The 19,302-nt window shown below is 38.2% G+C and overlaps 1 protein-coding gene across 5 annotated transcripts; it reads right to left on the bottom strand.

The window, feature by feature from the left end:
* Positions 1-1,249: 1,249 nt before the first annotated feature.
* On the bottom strand, positions 1,250-16,840 carry LOC143886385 (uncharacterized). Of its 5 annotated transcripts, none has more exons than XM_077390336.1 (11): positions 5,950-10,062; positions 5,558-5,866; positions 5,376-5,475; positions 4,554-5,287; positions 3,575-4,226; positions 3,321-3,496; positions 2,770-3,233; positions 2,441-2,665; positions 1,914-2,354; positions 1,738-1,831; positions 1,327-1,569 (listed from the first exon to the last, which is right to left on the bottom strand). In XM_077390336.1, the coding sequence occupies exons 1-4, from the start codon at positions 6,990-6,992 to the stop codon at positions 4,742-4,744; spliced, it is 1,998 nt and encodes a 665-aa protein (XP_077246451.1). In that variant the 5' UTR covers positions 6,993-10,062; the 3' UTR covers positions 1,327-1,569; positions 1,738-1,831; positions 1,914-2,354; positions 2,441-2,665; positions 2,770-3,233; positions 3,321-3,496; positions 3,575-4,226; positions 4,554-4,741. The 5 variants fall into 5 exon arrangements, 3 of the variants coding, with proteins under 3 accessions (XP_077246451.1, XP_077246450.1, XP_077246449.1); XM_077390335.1 differs by having other exon boundaries at positions 3,321-3,738; positions 3,827-4,226; XM_077390334.1 differs by having other exon boundaries at positions 3,321-4,226.
* Positions 16,841-19,302: the final 2,462 nt, after the last annotated feature.

The raw sequence follows: 19,302 nt of genomic DNA, 5'->3' as shown, positions 1-19,302 counted from the left end.
TTGATAAATCATATCTTTTTCGTCCAAACTCTGATTTACGCGAGGTCGGATCTATTGGAAACCTGTCGACAAGAAGAATCCAATAGATCCGGTTTCGCACTCCAAATCACAACGGTTAATTATTAAGATATGAATCTAATTCTAAGTCAAATCCTCCAATATTGAGATTTCTATGGACAAAGTTAATTGATCTTGAGTTCTTTGGGGATTCCACACAAAACGAATCCCAAGGACTCCAAGATCTATCATGGAGTTCATCATAGGTTGAAATCAAAGCTCTAATCACCTCTCTTTTCACACCAAATCCTTAGTTTAGGGTTTCTTTTATTCATTTAACCAATAAAGATCAAAAGTTTTACCTCGATTCGCATTCTCTCTTTCCAAATCATGTTCTTCCTCTCTTTCTCCACTTAGATCTTCTCTTAGGACTGCAAAAATGGTTTAGGATTTCTTGATCTCTCTTAAAGATGTGTTTATAGACTTTTCTAAAGAAGCCCTAATTCTAATCTAATTCTTGATGACCAAAATACCCTCGGTAAACAAGGGGGCGAATTTAAAAGGGAGGGCGAATTTCAGGTATTTACAATCTGGATATCCGTTCGAAGGCTGATGGCCATACGATCCAACACTCGGATAACATTATCTAATTATCTTGAAAATATCCTTGGGTTTGGTTACCCTCTTGCACAATATACCCTGATTGTTTTGAGGTCTCAGTACAACAAAAAAACATTTTTAGCAGCAGTCAGGACCACTGCTAAAAAAGGGGAAAACCGCTACTAATAATTGTAGCAGCGGTCATAAAACCGCTACTAAATGTGTAGTTGTATGTTTTAGCAGCGGTTATAACCGCTACTAAACAGACCACTACCGTATGATATATATAGCAGCGCTTATAACCGCTGCTATTTTCCCGTATTAGATGCCAATTTTTGGAATATAACAGCGGTCAGGACCGCTGTTGTTTCTATATACATATAGCAGTGGTCAGAATCGCTGCTATTACTCGTTACTATATGACGAGGTTGCAACATATAGCAACGGTAAGGACCGCTGCTAAACGTAATAATTTTTAAAAAAAAAATACTTAAAATTCCCAAAACACTGATACAATCTACAACCTGCTTTATAATGTTTTATAATGTAGAACCTGTACATATATTGAGATCACATTCATAACCTGTAGAACCTGTACATATATTGATCGACATGTAGAACATGTACATATATTGACATCACATTCATAACCTGTAGAACCTGTACATATATTGACATCACATTCATAACCTGCTTTATAACGTAGAACTTGTACACATACAACATAGATCCTATAAACATGTGGAAGCTAAATTTTTCATCTACTTCCTTAGCATTCAGATCTTTGAATTGCATGTACTTGAACATAAAAGAACATAGAAGCTCCCCTTCTTACTAAAGTAACGATTCAAATTATACATAAGCTCATAAGTTAATCCTGAATATCCATTATAGACATTCCAAAGCAAACAGGTAGCAAAGCCCAACATAAAGAACTATTCGTCCTTGTGTCTCCTTCATTGGAATTGGATCCTGCCAACCACAAAATTGAACGGAAAGTAAAATTTAGGGAGAAGCCATTATGAGATAAATATAGCAAAGTAAATTGTTCCATGAAAACTGAGTATCATAACAGTAGGAACACATGGGTAAAATAATACAAATAAGTATGCATTAAAAAAAATGCCTAGGAACACATACCTTGATAGTGTACATGGGGGATCAGCTTTCCCTTGATTCTCTCTTGTCATTTGCCTTGGCTCGCCACGACACATGATGGGCTAATTAAACACCCCTGCACACAAAAGACCCATCATATTAAATGGTGATGCTTTACTACAAGAAAAGAAGGATTTTACAAGCGTTTAAAATACAACCTTCCATGAATACAACACGTGCACAACATTCTTTGCTGTCCTTGATGGGCGGTGGTTCCTGTTTTGGTCTCTCTTTGAACAATCCACATACCACCACCATCTCTTCCATCTTCTACATACCAACAACTACCAACTCTCCCATCTTCTCCACCATCCCTTTAACTTATAATGTTCCCATTTGGAATAGATAACATAAAGACATGAAATAGCTTAAAGTTCATAAAGGTGCATATATCAAGTAAATATAAAGGTTCATACATCAACCATGGAAATGAAATAAACCAAAGTGAGTTAAGTGCTCCGTGTTTGGTTAAGTGCTTCGTGTGTGCTTATATCAAAACCCCATACAAAAAAGTTACCAAAATCCATACAAAAACTATAGGAAAGAAATAGAAAAAACATGCATAACAATGGACCTTAAGTGCATCATGCTAGCTTGACCTGCAAAAAAAAAAGGATACGAATGAGTAACAGCTTCAATAAAGTTGAAGTAAATTCATCAATAAATAAATGTATCATGTACTTACAAATGAAGAAACCCATGCCACATGTCCTCCTGCGGTGTCTCTAATAGTTTTGCGTCGTCTTGATGGTCTTAGCAGAGGTTCATCACCCATCATTGCAACCATGATACTAACCAGAGAGAATCCATCTCCCATTGGGTTTCCATCTACTATAGTCATCGAATCATCACTCACAAGAAGTCCCTTGGCCACTTCAAGGCCCGGTTGTTTAATACTCATCAAAATAACCTTAGCAACATTAAAGAAATAAAGTCAAGTACATGTATACTATAAAACGGTGATAGTCAAGAAAATTCATTATTTTTTTATGGAAATACAAAAACCATTTATACCTCAGGGCGGGAGCGAACTGTGTTGCTACTAGAGGGGGAAGGAGCATCCACTTGTGAAGGTGTCCCCACGGCAGGAGTCTTAGATATAATATGGTAGATACATCATTCAAAAACATCATATCACATATTTATAACTAACTCCTATTGAACAAAATTCAAATTGCACTTGGTTGCGCATGAAAGTCGATAAGAAATCCTCAATCTTTTGGGAAATTGCCTCCTTAAACTGGCTATTCTCCTCCCTAAGTTGTTCAATTACATCTCTCTGTTGTTCAATCTGTCTACAGATAATCCATGCGATTTGATGATGACCCAAATGTGTTAGTCGAGTTCGCACCATATCCCATCATCCGTACTCGGCCACGCCTTTCTGATCCCACACATTGAGCAAAGGTGTCATCACTAGCAACAGTGCGGCTAGTGGTAGCCTTTGGATGCTGTGTTTCGTACTCTTTAAATTTGTTCTGGAAACAAAATAAAGATAACTTATAAGAAAATTACCCAATTAAACAAAAAATATATAAATATAAACATTGTATACCCGAACATACCATCAATTCCTCTGAGGCTGGATCAATGGGCAACCCATTTTTCTTAACATGAGTACGCTTAAATATTTCAGTGCGGCTAAGCTCCTCACCCGCCTCATAGCGTATCATTGCGAAACTCTTACTTCCCGCATAATTTTTTGTTTGGACCTATTAGTCTTATTGGTTTTACTCCGCCTCTATAATTTGGGATCAACATAATAAAATTTATAAGTCTTTGAATGAGATAACAAGAAAACTAAAACAAAACATCTTACTTGACCCAGCGGAGAGCGCCAATGAATGCAAAGATTCAACCACTGTGTTTCAATTACTCTCTACTCCATGCATGGACGATTCTTATCGAAGAATCTTCTTTTCATCTTACACTTCCAATTTTTTCATTTCAGACCGATATTACTAAGCACCCAACTCTTATGTGCTAAAAGGTCAAGTAAAAAGTTAATAATACAATGGAATTACAACGAATGTACTAAGAAAATCTAATATAAAATTCATTTTCATCGTACCTTAACAATATCCCACGCATCTTCTTTGTTTTCATTGGGCATTTTTCTCCAATCGAGATAGTCGATGGGCAACTTATCACCAATTCTCGCTACAGAACCCAAGAATGATGTGAAATTTCTCCCTCTTTTCCCTACAGGCAGGATTAGCTCATTGAACTTCACTCTCTTCTTCTGGCCTTGTTTTCCCCATGTATCTTTGCAGTAAGTCGGACCTCGAGTCCTCCTCGATGAGGAGGGAACATCCTATGTCTGCGACTGTGGATCGAAGGGCTGGGAGTGCGGTAGCTCATCTAGGTGCCGAACCATGTCATCCTGGTAGTGCGCCAGGTCATCAGACGAATCTGGGTCCTGTAACTGTGACGATGGCCTCATGAGATTCTGTCGTGTCATCTCTGATTACCTGCACAGGATTATCATTTGAGATTAATATTTAACAATGGCAGAACACTGGCATCGTCATAGAATTAATGGGAGAACAAAATCATAGAATTAACAGCTATAAATAACAATTTAACGAGTTGACAATATGAATAATAATTTTAGAAAATCATACAATAATATGGCTGCGCTGATCAAGAGAATATATGGTATAGAAATAACCAAACTACCCCTACTTGAACCAAAAGACACAAAAGACATGCAAAATCAGTATCACATTCTTACCAAATAACCAAATTTACAGTTTTGACAAAGAAATAAAATTGATTTAACAGTGTAGTGACCATACTCTAGATCGTCCATGCCAACATTAGCATCATCATCTTCGTCACTATTATCTGCTTCGGTATCACATTCTTCGTCATCTTGAATTTTTTGGGTCAAGGTTTCCAAAGGTTCATCAATTTTTGTCCCAACTATATCTGTCCGTTCCCATCTACCAATGTCTTCCAAATTTTGAATTTCCATTGCCTTGGTCTAGACATATGCCTCCTCATTTTCACCATGCACGTCATACAAGTCCCTAGGTTTCGTCTTCACAACCACGTGCCAATCTTTGTTGCCGGGGTGATCTTGTACATAGAATACCTGCTCAGCTTGAGATGCAAAGACAAAAGGCTCATCTTTATAAATTTGTCGTGCCATATTTACAACCGTATAACCGAACTCATCGATTTTTATTCCCCTGTCCGGCGTTAGAACATCAAACCAATCACACTTGAAAAGCAACGCCTTTAGTCGTCCGTAATAGTTAAGTTCTATGATATCTGTCAAAAAACCGTAATAACTAACATCACCTGCCATTGGATTCCGTTCCTTAGAGCTTGAAAAACTTCTTGTACTTGCAGTGACGACAACCCCACTATTCTGTGTTTTTCTTAACCGTTCGCGACTCTTCGTGTGAAAGCGGAAACCTCTACTAATAAACCCTTTGTATTTCGTAACAACGGTCGACGGACCTCCGGCTAACCATCTAAGCTTTTCTGATAGCTTTTCACTTCTTGAACGATGCAACTCTTGAACCTATTCATAATTTGATTGTTCAATTACAAAGACCAACGTGTTTGCTAAAAAAACTTGAAGATTGGCGTAAGGTTCATAACAAACTTACATGTGTGAGGAACCAAGTTGGAAAATTTTTGTTGTGTGTGTTTTCTATAACCCTTGGTCTAGCACGAGGATGCAACGTTTGAATATGTTTAAGGTGTTCTCTGCATACAAATTAATGTATGTTAGATAAAAAAGCATTAACATATTTGCTCAATAAATTGTTAGACAATTTAATTGGCTTACTCAATAAATGGTTGAACTGCAGGGCAGTTGAAGAGAACATATCGATGTGCCTGACCAATTGTGATTTGATCTAAGGGGCACGACTTAACGTTGCCTATATGGCGTCCTGCTACGGAAAAAATAGCAAATCCTTCTTCTATTTCACTTGGAACATCATCATCATTTCTAACTGGTCGATTCAACTTTGATTCCACACCTTCAAAATATCTTGAGCAAAACGTCATGCATTCTTCTGCCAGGTACCCTTCTGCAATAGATCCCTTAGGACGACTTCTATTGCGCACATATGACTTCAATGTGAGTAGGTACCTAAACGAATAGAACTTTTCATTACTTTGACTACGACAAATAACTTTTCAAGTAAGAAATAAATTTTCATAATCTATGCATACCTCTCTATGGGGTACATCCATCGGTACTGTACCGGTCCAGCCAACATTTCCTCATCCGCTAGATGAATCGGTAGGTGCACCATGATATCAAAAAAGGCAGGCGGGAAGATCTTTTCCATATGGCAAAGTGTTAGTGCAATCCGATCTTGGAGTTTGAGGAGGTCGCTTACATTGAGAACTTTTGAACATAACTCTTTGAAGAAGTTACATAGTTCAATCAAGACGGAGCTGACATTCTTAGGCAATGATGAGCGTACTGCTAACGGAAGTAATTGTTGCATCAAAACATGGCAGTCATGGCTCTTCAATCCGGAAAGCTTGCGCTCTCGAACATTCACTCGTCGCGAGATATTAGAGGAATAGCCATCTGGAACTTTGACGTCCTTCAGGATGTTGCAAAGAACTTCTTTCTCCTTTGGAGACATTGTGAAACATGCTGGGGGCAAGTATGTTTTGTTCCTTTCATTATTCATAAGGTGAAGAGTTCTTCTTAGTTTCATTTCTTGCAAATCTAGCCGTGCTTTTACAGTATCCTTTGTTTTTCCTTCAATATTCAGTAATGTCCCAATTACGTTGTCGCATACATTCTTCTCGATATGCATCACATCTAGGTTGTGGCGTAGTAGGAGTGTTTCCCAGTATGGCAGACTGAAAAATATACTTTTCTTCTTCCAATTGTGTTCTTTGAGAGGCTTCTCTTTTTTCTTAGCGGCGGAATTGGAACTTTCTTTGTCCAAGGGATTCTCCCTAGTTCCACTTTTCTTCTGACGGGTACCTTTCTTCTTTGGACCGGTATCTTTCTTTTTGCCAAATGTTATGTTAATATTTTGTAATTGATGCAATACATGTGTCCCTGACAGTGGAATCGGAGCTGACCTCTTTTCTACAGTGCCATCAAAAGCAGACTTTTCAAACCTAAATTTGTGGTTGTTCTCTAAGAAACGACGGTGACCCATGTCACAAAATTTTCTTCCATGCTTCAAACGAAGAGAACAAGTCTCCTTGCCACAAGAAGGACATGCAAGTTTCTCTTTGGTGCTCATCCCGACAAGTTAGCATATGCAGGAAAGTCACTAATCGTCCACAAAAGTGCTGCATGCATTCTAAAATTCTCTTTCTTCGGTGCTTCGTAGGTCTGCAAACCCTTCTCCCATAGTTCCTTCAACTCTTCAATCAAGGGTTGTAAGTAGACATCAATATCATTTCCTGGACTAGATGGACCGGGAATTAGCAAAGACATCATTATATATGGTTGCTTCAAGCACATCCATGGTGGTAAGTTATATGGAATGAGCACAACGGGCCATGTGCTGTGAGCAATACTCATGGTCCTAAATGGATTGAATCCGTCGCTTGCTAACCCAAGTCTAACATTGCGAGGCTCTGAGGAAAACCACTGATGAATGTAGTCAAAAGTTTGCCATGTTGTAGAGTCTGCATGTGCCTTAATATATCATCTTTGGCACGGTTGTCATTATGCCATGTCATGAAAGAAGCCGTTTTAGTTGACATGTATAGCCTTAGAAATCTCGGCTTCAAAGGGGAATGACGTAGAATCTTTGCAGGAAATTTTGGGTCTCTTGAGGATGAATGAGTTCCCTGATCTTCCAAATGCCCTTCAGTTGTTTTCCACCTTGAAGCCCCACATATGCGGCAAGTCTCCTCATTGGAGGCTTCCTTCTAGTATAGCATACAGTCATTAGGGTATGCATCGATTTTATCATAATGGAGGCCCAAATCCCTAACAATCTTCTTCGTTTCATAAAAGGAGTTCGGCAGTACAGCACCCTCAGGAAGCGCCTCTTTCAACAATTCAAGCAACATGGTGAATGATTTGTTGCTCCACCCATTGAGACACTTTATGTGAAATAACCGAACCACGAAAAACAATTTTGTGAACTTGCTTCCCGGGTATAATTCGTGTTCGGCATCTTGTAATAATTTGAAAAACTTCTCCGCATCAGCATCGGGTTTGTCCGTACTTGCATCTGCTGGGTTATCCTCCTCACCTGCCTGCCCATTGTCATCATCATGGCTCGTCCTTGGGTATATATCATGTAACACTTCATGCATTTCATCTTGTATAATCGATTCATCAGGCACTCGACGAGCATTAGGATTCATAGCACGAGACGACCCTTCCCCATGATAAATCCATCTAGTGTAGCCCATGAGCATCCCATTCCATAGCAAATGCTCCATGGCCTCTTCTTTATCAGCCCTTCTAACGTTGCCACATTTCGTACATGGGCAAAATATCTTTCCTTCATGAGTTCCATGAGCAAATGCAAAGTCAAGAAACTGAATTACTCCTTGCTCGTACGCCGGATCATTCCTATTTTATCCAAGTGCAGAAATAGAGTAGACATCTTAGCTACATTTGGAAAAGATAAACACCTAACTAATCAAACCTTGGAGCCATTAAAAAAAACCTAGTCATACCTTGGAAGTTCAATCCAACTTCTATCCATAACTATTGTGATTCTCTCCGCAACAAAATGGTAACGATTGATCAATCCTATGATCTCAAACCATGAACATCAATGTCATTACATGCAACTAAGGATAAAAACACATGAGTAAAGAATAAACACCTCAATAATCTGATCCAGAGCCCACTACCCAAGTATCCACTACAACTCAAGTTACGACTAGAATACAATGAAGAATAAGAGCCACAGCTAACCTCTAAATTAAGTAGAATAAATAAATAAACTGCAAATCAAGGAGGAATACTGAAATAATAAGATAGACACAAACTCACATAACTCTTTTGTAATCATAAGAAACATCCATGGTCCAAGACAAATGCACGGACTTTTTGCACTATCTGGTGGTTCTGATATGAACCACATGCTGCACCATAGGCAAGCATATACTCCAAAAATTTTATACAATGCAAATTTCAATGAGAATACACACCATGGGCAAGCATACATACATCAAGTTCAAAGTTTAGGTAAGACAGAAAAACAAAAGAGATGCAACAAATGCAAGAACTTGAAAGAACCCCAAGTTTTGAAGACTCGATGAAAATTTTGTAATTCATAATGACAAAAAGAAATGTTTCAGAAATAAACTTTCATAAGATTCTATCAAAACAACTTTATATTTCTTAAAAAAAACTATGGTGTATACTTGTAACCATTCAAAGAATAAGGAAAGCCCTTTTTAGTTTCAAGAAAAAATCAAGATGGACAAACTGAACTTGCCGCAGATATTGAATGGGATCTTTTTTCTAAAAGAAAAAAGTCTTCCACTTTGCCTCATTCATACAAGAAGATAGTCTTCTAGCTCAGAACTTTGTACCCGCTATTATCACACGAGTGGGTTAAGTCATGTCATTGACTTATAACCTGAACTCCCTCAACAGGTTAGCTCCTTTCCTATCCCCTCTTACTCATGAATCGAAATAAAACAAAATGAATTCTGAATTTGTCCTAATTAACAAGCCCGAAGTAAACCGAGGCAAGCCCAAAATAATGTGGATATCCACGACATCGAATTGACAGCATGCCTAACAACTATTTGACTTGCAGACTTAAGATCCTCAATGGAGGTGATTATTAGGTCCATGACCGCTTGGAAACTGAATGAGAATCATATCACAAAGCATTTAATGGGCAGACATAACCAAGTTCCTAGGAGTGCAAACCTGAAATTTTCAATAGAAATCACTTGAAGGGCTCAAAGCTTGCCTGACAATGCTATGAAAATCATAAAGGAAGCCATTTTGAGGAACAGGTATAGTAAACATTTCTAAATGGATGAGCTTAAAATATTTAGCAAGTGACATTTAACGGATTGAATCTCATCGACCCAACAGCAAGTAGAAAATTGCTGACCCCATAACGGCTTACAGCTAATTGAATAGTTTATGCAAGATTCCAACATGGGGATAACCAAGCTTATGAATTCCTATGGTGAGGTCCTATTTTAGAGAATGAGGCAAAATGGAATCCCTCCTATAGAAATGTCCCATTCAAAATCATTTGCATCTATTTTACTAAGGATGTGCAAAAATGGATTCACTGAACATTGAAAACAAATTGCAGGCCTAACACTATCATGATGAGAAGAATTCCCATTCAAACCACGAATTAAAAAAAGTTAAAGAGGATTACCTGTGCTGAAATAGAGATGGCGATCCCCAAGTACCTCGCTATATTTTCGTGCCGGCGTCGCTTCCCAATGAAGTGTCGTCTAAAGAAAAGTTTCGAACAAATGATCGGCGGGAAAATAATGTGAAATCAGGTTGTATGAAGACTAGGATCAGGTTAAAACGGATGATGGATGGGCTGTAACAGTGAAGATCCATTGAAATTTCCCAGATCAGCCCCAATCTCCTCTTCTCGTCCTATATTCCTACCCCCAAGTCAACCCTCCAGACCCAATCTATTCTCCTTTTCTCCTGTTCCATGCAAATGCAATCCCCCTTCAATACGAGATGCCGAAAGAGGGAAAATGCTCTCAGACCCTTGTGGCACAAGTTCATGGTAGAGAGTAGGCATAAATGATGCTTTAAGTTTAGGCTTCTTCGAAGCTGTTTTATCTCAACTTGTATCTCTTCTTGTGTTCTTGCTTGGATCTGGTTTATCTCAGCCTATTTAGCATGCATCTTTTCCTCCAACCTCATGTAGAACTCTTTCCCTTTTTCTGCTCTTTCATGACTTTTGAAATTGAAAACTGCACCGCTTGCCTTTAAGTCAGGCTTAATTGAGTTTGAAGTCCGCTTAGGACTGTTCCTAGATTGGCATCTTATGGAATCACCGTTTCCAGATGCAGGTTGAGGGGTAACATCTATTTTCTTTGCCTTATAGACCTAATGGTGGTCGAATGGATTGCACGTTTGCAAGTAGCAAGCACCACTCTCTGTTTGGATGGAGATAACTGGAATGTCCTGAGATGATAAAAAGAAGTTATCTGTTCGAATTGCTTGCTGGATCCTACGAGCTGAAATAACAAATATGCGAAGGTTCCTATCCATTGACCCTACTGTCATGTAGTTTGCATCAGGGCCAAATTTCATAGAATTCACTTTTCCTGTTCCTGATAAGTCTGGGAATGTTTTGATGCAATTCCATTCTACCTCAACATCGCCAGCTTGGTAAACTCTTATGTCTGAACCAGCAATCCTAAGGTAACTTCCACTATGGTCAAATTACATAGCATTTGTTGGGGTATTTGAATCATAAGGAGTTAATGATTGGAAGTTATTCAATTGGCGAAGATCCCATAGTTTAACACCATCACGAGCTGGAGTCTCCAAGTAGTACCCATTTTCGAAGAAAGAGAGGACAGTTACTGGCCCTTTTCACATCCCAAATCCTAACCAGATTTCTAGAAATAGCAGTTCCAAGGATGAGACCATCAGGATGAAAGGCAGCTGATGTATAACCCTCGTCCTCTAAAGTGCTATCAACCTCAGCTGTATGGTCCTTCAAGATGTGTTGACAACTATAATTCCCATTTTCAGACCCTTGCCATATGCGAACCATCTTATCTGTAGACCCAGTAATGAATAGCTCATCCCGAGTTACAAATTTGACACTGGTAACCTTCTTAGTGTGACCACTGAGTGTACATAAGATCTACCCTAATGTTTGATCCAAAAGAACAGCATTTGAGTCAACCCCTCCGGTTGCTATGACATCCTTAGAGGGATGAATATCTGCAGATAAAATTCCCGCTTGCTAGTTTTGTGAAGTGGATGACTAGAGAGCTGGGTCTATCTCTCCAAGGCATCAACAAGCGCCAATGTTGGGGGGATCTGTCGCTTTTTCCGTTGTACTGAAAGCTTAGCATTACAGTCTGTAAGTTCTGCAATGATATCAGCTGAGATACCTGGACGGATTCTCTTCCCACCAGGGCCCAACTCCTCCTCCTCGGCAGCTCTTTTTCCATGGCTAACAACTGATTGATTCGCCACAACAACGGTTGACGTTGTCATGGGTATCTGTCTTTCTGCCTGAGCCAAGAATGATCTGTGCAATTTCCGACAACACACTGGAAGATCCAATATTTTCGAAGAAGTCAGAGCTACTTTTCGAGAAGAGACTAACTGAGCAACACATGGCAGACTGTGGAAAATGCCCTGTCATAGGAGAACCACTTACCATGGATGATATTGTTCCAGTCAAGACTAATAAGGCAGTCAAGCCTAGACCTTTACAGGCTGCGAGCATCCCTGGGCTGCTTGGAATGTTTCAGAATTATGGGATGCACTGATGTTATACGATTTTGCATTGGAGTAGCAACTACATGCAGCTATGCAAGAGCTAAGCCATGCTCTATACCAGCATGATGCTTCTTGTCGTGTTATTTCAAGACTAAAAAATGTGGACCACGATCCATAGAGCGATGAGGAACGAGTCCCTATTAGTCTTTTAGATCTCCACATGAAGGAGAGCTCTACCAAGGAACTCTCAAAAAGATGCCCTCACAATATGAGTGGCGATATAAGAGATACTTCTTGATCCGGAGACAAAAGCCTCGAAACCAAGACGTACCTAAAACAATGAAAGAGTCACCATCCATGGATAGGCCATGGAACCAAAAATATACTTTGTTAACAATGGATAACTAGAAACAATTGGGTCCGTGCCTGGTTACGAGTAGGGAAGGTGTTAGGCACCCCACTCGCCCGAGCACACTCGGTCTAGGTGTAGAAAAATAACAATACTATTTTGTAAAATGCAAGTGGTATTACATTACTATAGATAAAATGGACAGAAAGTATATAAACAAACAAATCATAAGTAAAAAAAATTCACGATTCGATAAACAATTATAAGCCAAGTTCCTATCAGACTATTTAAAACGATGAGATGATCTAATAGCAGTTGTAAATTCAATATACACCATTCATTTTTAAAAAAAAAAAAGAATTGACATCACTCAATTATATTCGCATCATTTTGGAAGACAAGAAGAGAAAACATATGCTCAGAAACTAACACCAGTTCTTCTTATTAATTATGTCAACTATTTAGTTGTCACAACCACTCCCTGATCATCTATTGTACATCTACAGGGAAGGAGTTGCTACAGACCTTAAAATAGAGAAAGGTTTACCAACTGTCATAGCCTACTAAAATATGGTTATACCGATTTCAAACTTAGATCAATAGGAAATACAAACTTACAAGCCCCAAGAATATAAAATGAAATGGTAAGAATTAAATGGGCTTGTGTATCTACTAAATCATTGATATACTGATATTATTCCTAAGAGAATTAATAAAAATAAAAAAAATGTAAAATATCATTTAACATTTAACAGCTCAAACATGAATAAGATTAATTTTCAACATACACAAACAAATGGCAAAACCTATATAAGGATGAATAGTAGCTCAAGCATAACAGGATCAAACGGTTTAAAACCTAGGATAGAACCCAGTGCACAGGAATTGATGACAATCGAATTTTTTTCTTTGTAAATCAAATTTTTGGCAGACCATAATTAGTGCTCTTTGAAATAAAAATGCTCATCAAAAGTATGAGGGCTCATGACAACAACACCATCACGAAATACCTAACTTTAAAACGCACAGCATGAGAATTTTGAGTTTGTAACAACTCCTTGTATGACAGAAACTCACCATCAAGACTAACACTAAGACAATAAAAAAGATGTATAAGCTCAAAGCTTATGAAATGAAGTAAATTTAACCAATTACACAGGCACATGAACACCAAATCAAAGAAGCAAAAGTTGGCAGCACGACGTAAGCATTGAGAACACATAGCCAAGAAAAATCAAATACCTGACACCCAACCAAGTAATCCACATACACAGACCTCTATTCTCTATGCGTACAATAATTGGGCTGAAGAGAGTAAGATGCCTTGTCTTAACTTAAAGAATTAAGTGACCAGCATGAATGCCAACAAAATATAAACCCAGCTCAAATAAAAATATAACCCACTATGAATTTGATGGAATAGCTCTTATCAAGACATTGAAACACATCAAGCATATAAGTTGGATTCCAGATTCACAACATCCATAAAACAAGGAGGCTAAAATGTGTTAAATTGAGAGCAAATTGCAGTCTGGTAGGATGGAAGATGGAATTTTAAAAAGAAACTCCTACACACAAAAATTTATCATTCATCTATGAGGGAAAGAGGTATCCTTACCTAGAACCAAAAGCCCAAATTCCATTAATTTTCTAGCACATGTACTTGGAATTTAAAATTTTCTATTTCAGAGACTTATCAAAGCTATGACACATACTCCTTAAGTCAGGGGCCATGTATCATAAGCGTTAAAAAAAATTATGATCTAGAAATCATCATGACCATTGAATTAAGGGGATATAAAGCAAATATCAAGTCAAAGTAGAAACCGATTTAGGCTCCTGTTGAGATAGCAAGACCAACGTAATTTCATACCCTCTTTGTAATGTTTTTAGGAACATTGACCAAGTATTATGGATCGCATGGGGTGCAAGAATTGGGCCGTGTGGGGCCGCTTTTGTGTGTTTGGGTATCATTTGCGAGGCAAGATTATGTGCAGGTGGCTCACTTGTGGGACCAATGGAGTGGGAGTCCTCTCTAGGGCATAGGGCCAAAGAGGTGTCTAGCATTCAATGGGGTGATGAGATGGCCATCTCTTGGATTATTTCCTCCTTGGTTGCTAAAATGATATTGGCACCTATGTGTGTCCATTGTTGGGCAAGGGTTCCTGTTAGCCATTTACACCAATACACTGGAATGATATTGGCACCCCATGTGGGGGAGAGTTGAAGGCTTTATTGGTATGGATAGAGAAGTGCACGAACAAGTGCTGTTGTGGCTATTGTCAGTAAGATATTGAACTCATATGGGCACCACATTGGACTTTGATGGGCATCTTGCAACCACATATAAAATGGGGCTAATTGAGAAAGGAGGTTTTAGTTTTTTTATGCCATCTATTTGTTTCTCTATTCGTGGGTTGTTTGGGCTAGTGAAGCCAACCAAGGTGCACGTTTTTTTTATCTCCTTTTTTGGGTGTAAATGCAGTGAGCATTTCCCATCCTCCATCTCCCATTCCTCTCCAACAATTGGAAAAAGCTTGAGCCCTTATTCCATCAACAATCAAAGGCCATCCATTTCAGTTTGGGGTCCTGTACACACAACGGTTTGGGGTCCTGTACACACAACAGCAAGAGTCCCATTTCCTTTCTTGATGTGTGATTTAAAATGTAATGAATGTACTGCTCATTTATATGTTTCATCCATGTGGTTGTGATGTTTATTTGAGATGGGTTATATGATTGCGTAAGTATAAACTTAGAGGAAGAGATCAACAAGGTTCATTACACTCTTCCCTTCAATAAATTCGTGTAAAATTAAAAGAAAATTCGCTCCAAACAATATTAAATCAGATGCTATGAAATCTTATGTAAGAAATAAACAATTAAAAAAAACCTTAAAGAAAATAAAAAAATAAACATAAATATATTCCAACAAAAATAACAAAATGTTATTCTTGTGATTTTCAAAAGATCTTAGTCTATCTTTCATGATGTTAAATCTATTTCAACCCATAAATTGAAAATGGAGTTTAGAAATCCAACTACTAATTCACCAAAGTAATCAAATTAAATAAGAAAATCCCTTTAAAGCAATAATATGTGCAAGATTGTGGTGATCAATCATGAGAAGGTAAAAGAGTTACCTGGACTTCTCTTCACAACAAATTAAGCTTTCTTTATCAAAATTGTAAAGATCAGGGAATAAAGTAGAAATGAGTATAGACCAAAAGTTGAATCCAGGCTAAAGATCAACAAATTTAAGGTTAGATGGTCTGGAAGTAGGTGTTGGTCAATAACAAGAGTAGAACTGGTCATCTCTTCTCTTCAAAAAGAACAATGTAGACTGAACCTTTTTTTTTACCACCTTAAGATTGATGGAATTTTGTGAAAAGGAAAAAAAATGAAAAAAGAAACAAAGATCTTAGCTAGATAAAAAAAACCTTTCTAGTACTAAACTTATTTAATCATGAAAATCACATAGACAGTAGATCAAACAGTTAGGACACATTATCATCCTGATTCAAACACAAACATTAAAGCAACAATTCAATCGAAAAATAAGATCGAAGTGCTACGCCACGAACTAAAATAGTAGAGAAAAGAAACATATTACCTTCTTCACTTACCTCCACTTTTCTAGAAGTCTTCGAAATTGCAAAGAATCAAATCGAGCTTGATCAGATCTCTGTGTTCTTCAAAATCTTGTCAATTCTAGAGAACTTGCCGGCTTTGTGATCGGAAAATGTGAAATTTTCTACCAGATGTCATGGATCTTGAAGGTGTGAATGTGTTAGGGTTTATAGAAATTGAAACACATTTCTAGGGTTTACCAAAGAATGACAATGTCTGAGGAGGTTTTGAAGAAGATAAAATGAAAAAAGAAAAGGATGAGAAGGTCTGGTGGTCGGAATCAATGACAAATCGCCGGAGTTTGGGCCAGAATTGATCGGAGAAGGTGAAATCTAGCAAATAGGGTTTTGAAGAATTTCTCACGCTCTCTCTCTCTCTCTCTCTCTGCAATTCTCTCGATCTGAAAATGAGAGCCCCCTCTAACGCCCCATTCGATGGCTTTTTATAGCAAATTGATATATTTGACCGCCTCCTCCTCCCATGTACAACCTCTATGTAGTTGATTCACCCCCTACTAGTGTATTATGACTACATTTTCTACAAACAGGTAAACCAAAAGGAAATAATATATTAGCCTTATTTTCTTCCATGAACAACCCCCTCTAAGATATTTATAGGAAATGATATACTTGCACCCCCTTTTCTCCACTTGGACACCCCATCTACGTATATTTATTACTACTCTTTCACTATAAGGGGTGGCTCGGATAAAATCTGTTGGCAAAGAAACATCATAATATTAGACTTCGTTCTCTTCCTTTAACAACCCTGCTAATTTATTCACCCCTCTTCTGCAAATAACCTCAACATAACCCTATTTTGATACTTACACACACTCGACTTGTCTTATTAGGCGAATTTTGTCCACTTTAGTTGAAATTTTGCAGGGATCTATTTGGGATCCTAAACTACCTTATGGTAAAATTTGGGACACTAATTCACTGGTTTAACGGATTTTTTGTTCAAAATAAGGTGTAAAATGGTCCGGTCAAAATGGGGTGTCTACACTTGCAGATATATTCACTAAACCACTAAGTGAAGAAAGGTTTTGCCAATTAAGTAGTGATTTGAATATTTGGAGCTTTAACCAAGTCAGAGAATTTTGAGCTTGTAATATCATACTTATCATATATTATACTTGGATGATCATTTTGAGTTTAACAGCATATCTAGGTGGCCAAATCTTAAACTAAAATTCACTCGATTGGTTCTGTTAGCCTTTTTTGTTTCAAAGGGGGAGACTTTACCTTCATCTCTAATGAATACACTTAATTATGGGCCTATGCCACCATCTAGATCATGAACATGTCTATCTCATATCCTATGTATCAACTATGTATGCCATATAAGTAGATACTTAGGGGGAGCACAACTTGCACACTCAATTAAAAAAAATGTGTGCCTTAACTTGAGAATTCTACCACCCCACATTTTCGATGTGACAAAAGGGGGAGAAATATGTTAAATTGATTATGTCAATCATGATTATAGCATGACTAGCATGATTATATGTCTTAAAGTGTTTCCTTCATTCACATCATGTCTAATTAATCAATCTTGTAATATTTTTTATTAATGCTCAATCAATGCTAATACCCATGTTATTCATGATTATTTCAACTTAGGATAACCATTATCATAAGCAAATTGCAAGGGGGAGCTACAACTACATATTTGCAATCTATAAGGGGAGCTTCCACCCCATAATCAATTTAGGTTTGTCATCATAAAAAAGGGGGAGATTGTAAGCCCAAGGGTTCAACCCTTCCTTGTTTTAATGCTTAACAAACCCAAATTGATTATAAGTTGATAATGGCCTTGCTAGTCTTATGAATTAGATAGGTAAAATCAAAGTCAACAATTGAAGCTAAAAGCCAAAGAAGACTAGCTTGGAATTGATGTAAGCCCAATGGCTCAACTAATCCCTTGTTTTGATGATTGATGAACCTAAATTGATTAAACCTTAAGGACTAATAAGTTGCCTTTGAGTGTTGTGCTTTAGACAGGTTATTCACAGGCCAATCCAAGCTAGCACATCATCATACATGGCCAAAGCTTGAGGAGAAACTACTTAAAGCCAAAGAGGACTTGAGTATACATGGATCAATCATCGCTTGGAGGAACAACCAAGGAAGAGCTTAGCTTCAAGCATCCCAAGCAAATGTACTTTCAAAGGAAGACTTCTGGAGGCCACAAGACTAAGAAGAGTAAATGAAGAGCTCAAACTTAGACAGTATGTAAATCCTTCTCTTTTGATTGAACTCAAGTCAAGGCACTTAACACAAGTTAAAAACGCCATAAATATAATAAACAAAACAAGATCATGGCCCAAAGCCCTAAGCTTTAAACAGGTAAAATCAGAATTTCAAAACAGGGCCGGTCGACCGAGGCACTGAGGGCGACCGTGAGATGGATGCTGGAATTCCAGCATCTATCTGATTAAAGCAGGCCGGTCGACCGAGGCAACCCCGGTCGACCGCGGATAGGCTCTTGAAAATATTGGAACCATCCAGAAAGGTCTTGGCGGTTGACCGCCACTGGTCCGGCCGACCGCAAGTAGGTTTTTTGTGAAAAAAAATGGACAAACAGCCCTTGGAGGGCGACCACGGATCCCCCGGTCGACCACTCGATCTCAAAATTTGAAAATACAAAAGGGCGCACGATGAGGTCGGGCGACCGCCACACCCCGGTTGACCGCCCCCGTCTGGCAAAGTAGCCGTTGGGGCTCAAGCGGCTTGACTTTTTCTTGAACAGTTTATTACGAAAATGCCCCTAACGGCTAGTTTGAGATGTTGGGTCTATATATACCTATTTGCCTTGAACATTTACGTTTTGTGATAATCTACCAACCTTCGAGAGCCACCATTAACACCTTGCTATCATTTTAGGGTAAAAAATCTCTCTTCCAAACTTGTGCCTTGACTTGTGTGTGTTCATTTGGGTTTAGATTTAGGTTCTTCTACTTGTAATCTTTTTAAGAGAGTTATTGTGAGCATTTAGTGAGCATTCAAGCCCCATAGGGAGGCCAAGCAATCTTTCTTCTTCGATCAATCATTCTACTTACATGATAAGTCAAGAATATATGGTTATTAGTATGATTATGATTCAATCTGTTTAGATCCGTTCTAGTATGGTTATTTGGACATGGTCCCGCTAGTGGTGTATCTTGACATTATAGTATGGTCCTGCCAGTGGT

The sequence above is a fragment of the Tasmannia lanceolata genome, unplaced genomic scaffold (assembly GCF_043159265.1).
Source record: "Tasmannia lanceolata isolate RefF3 unplaced genomic scaffold, GAP_Taslan_0.1 ptg000011l, whole genome shotgun sequence".
Classification (NCBI taxonomy): domain Eukaryota; kingdom Viridiplantae; phylum Streptophyta; class Magnoliopsida; order Canellales; family Winteraceae; genus Tasmannia; species Tasmannia lanceolata.
Note: the sequence above shows the minus strand (reverse complement) of the source record. Positions and strands in the feature narration are given on the sequence as shown.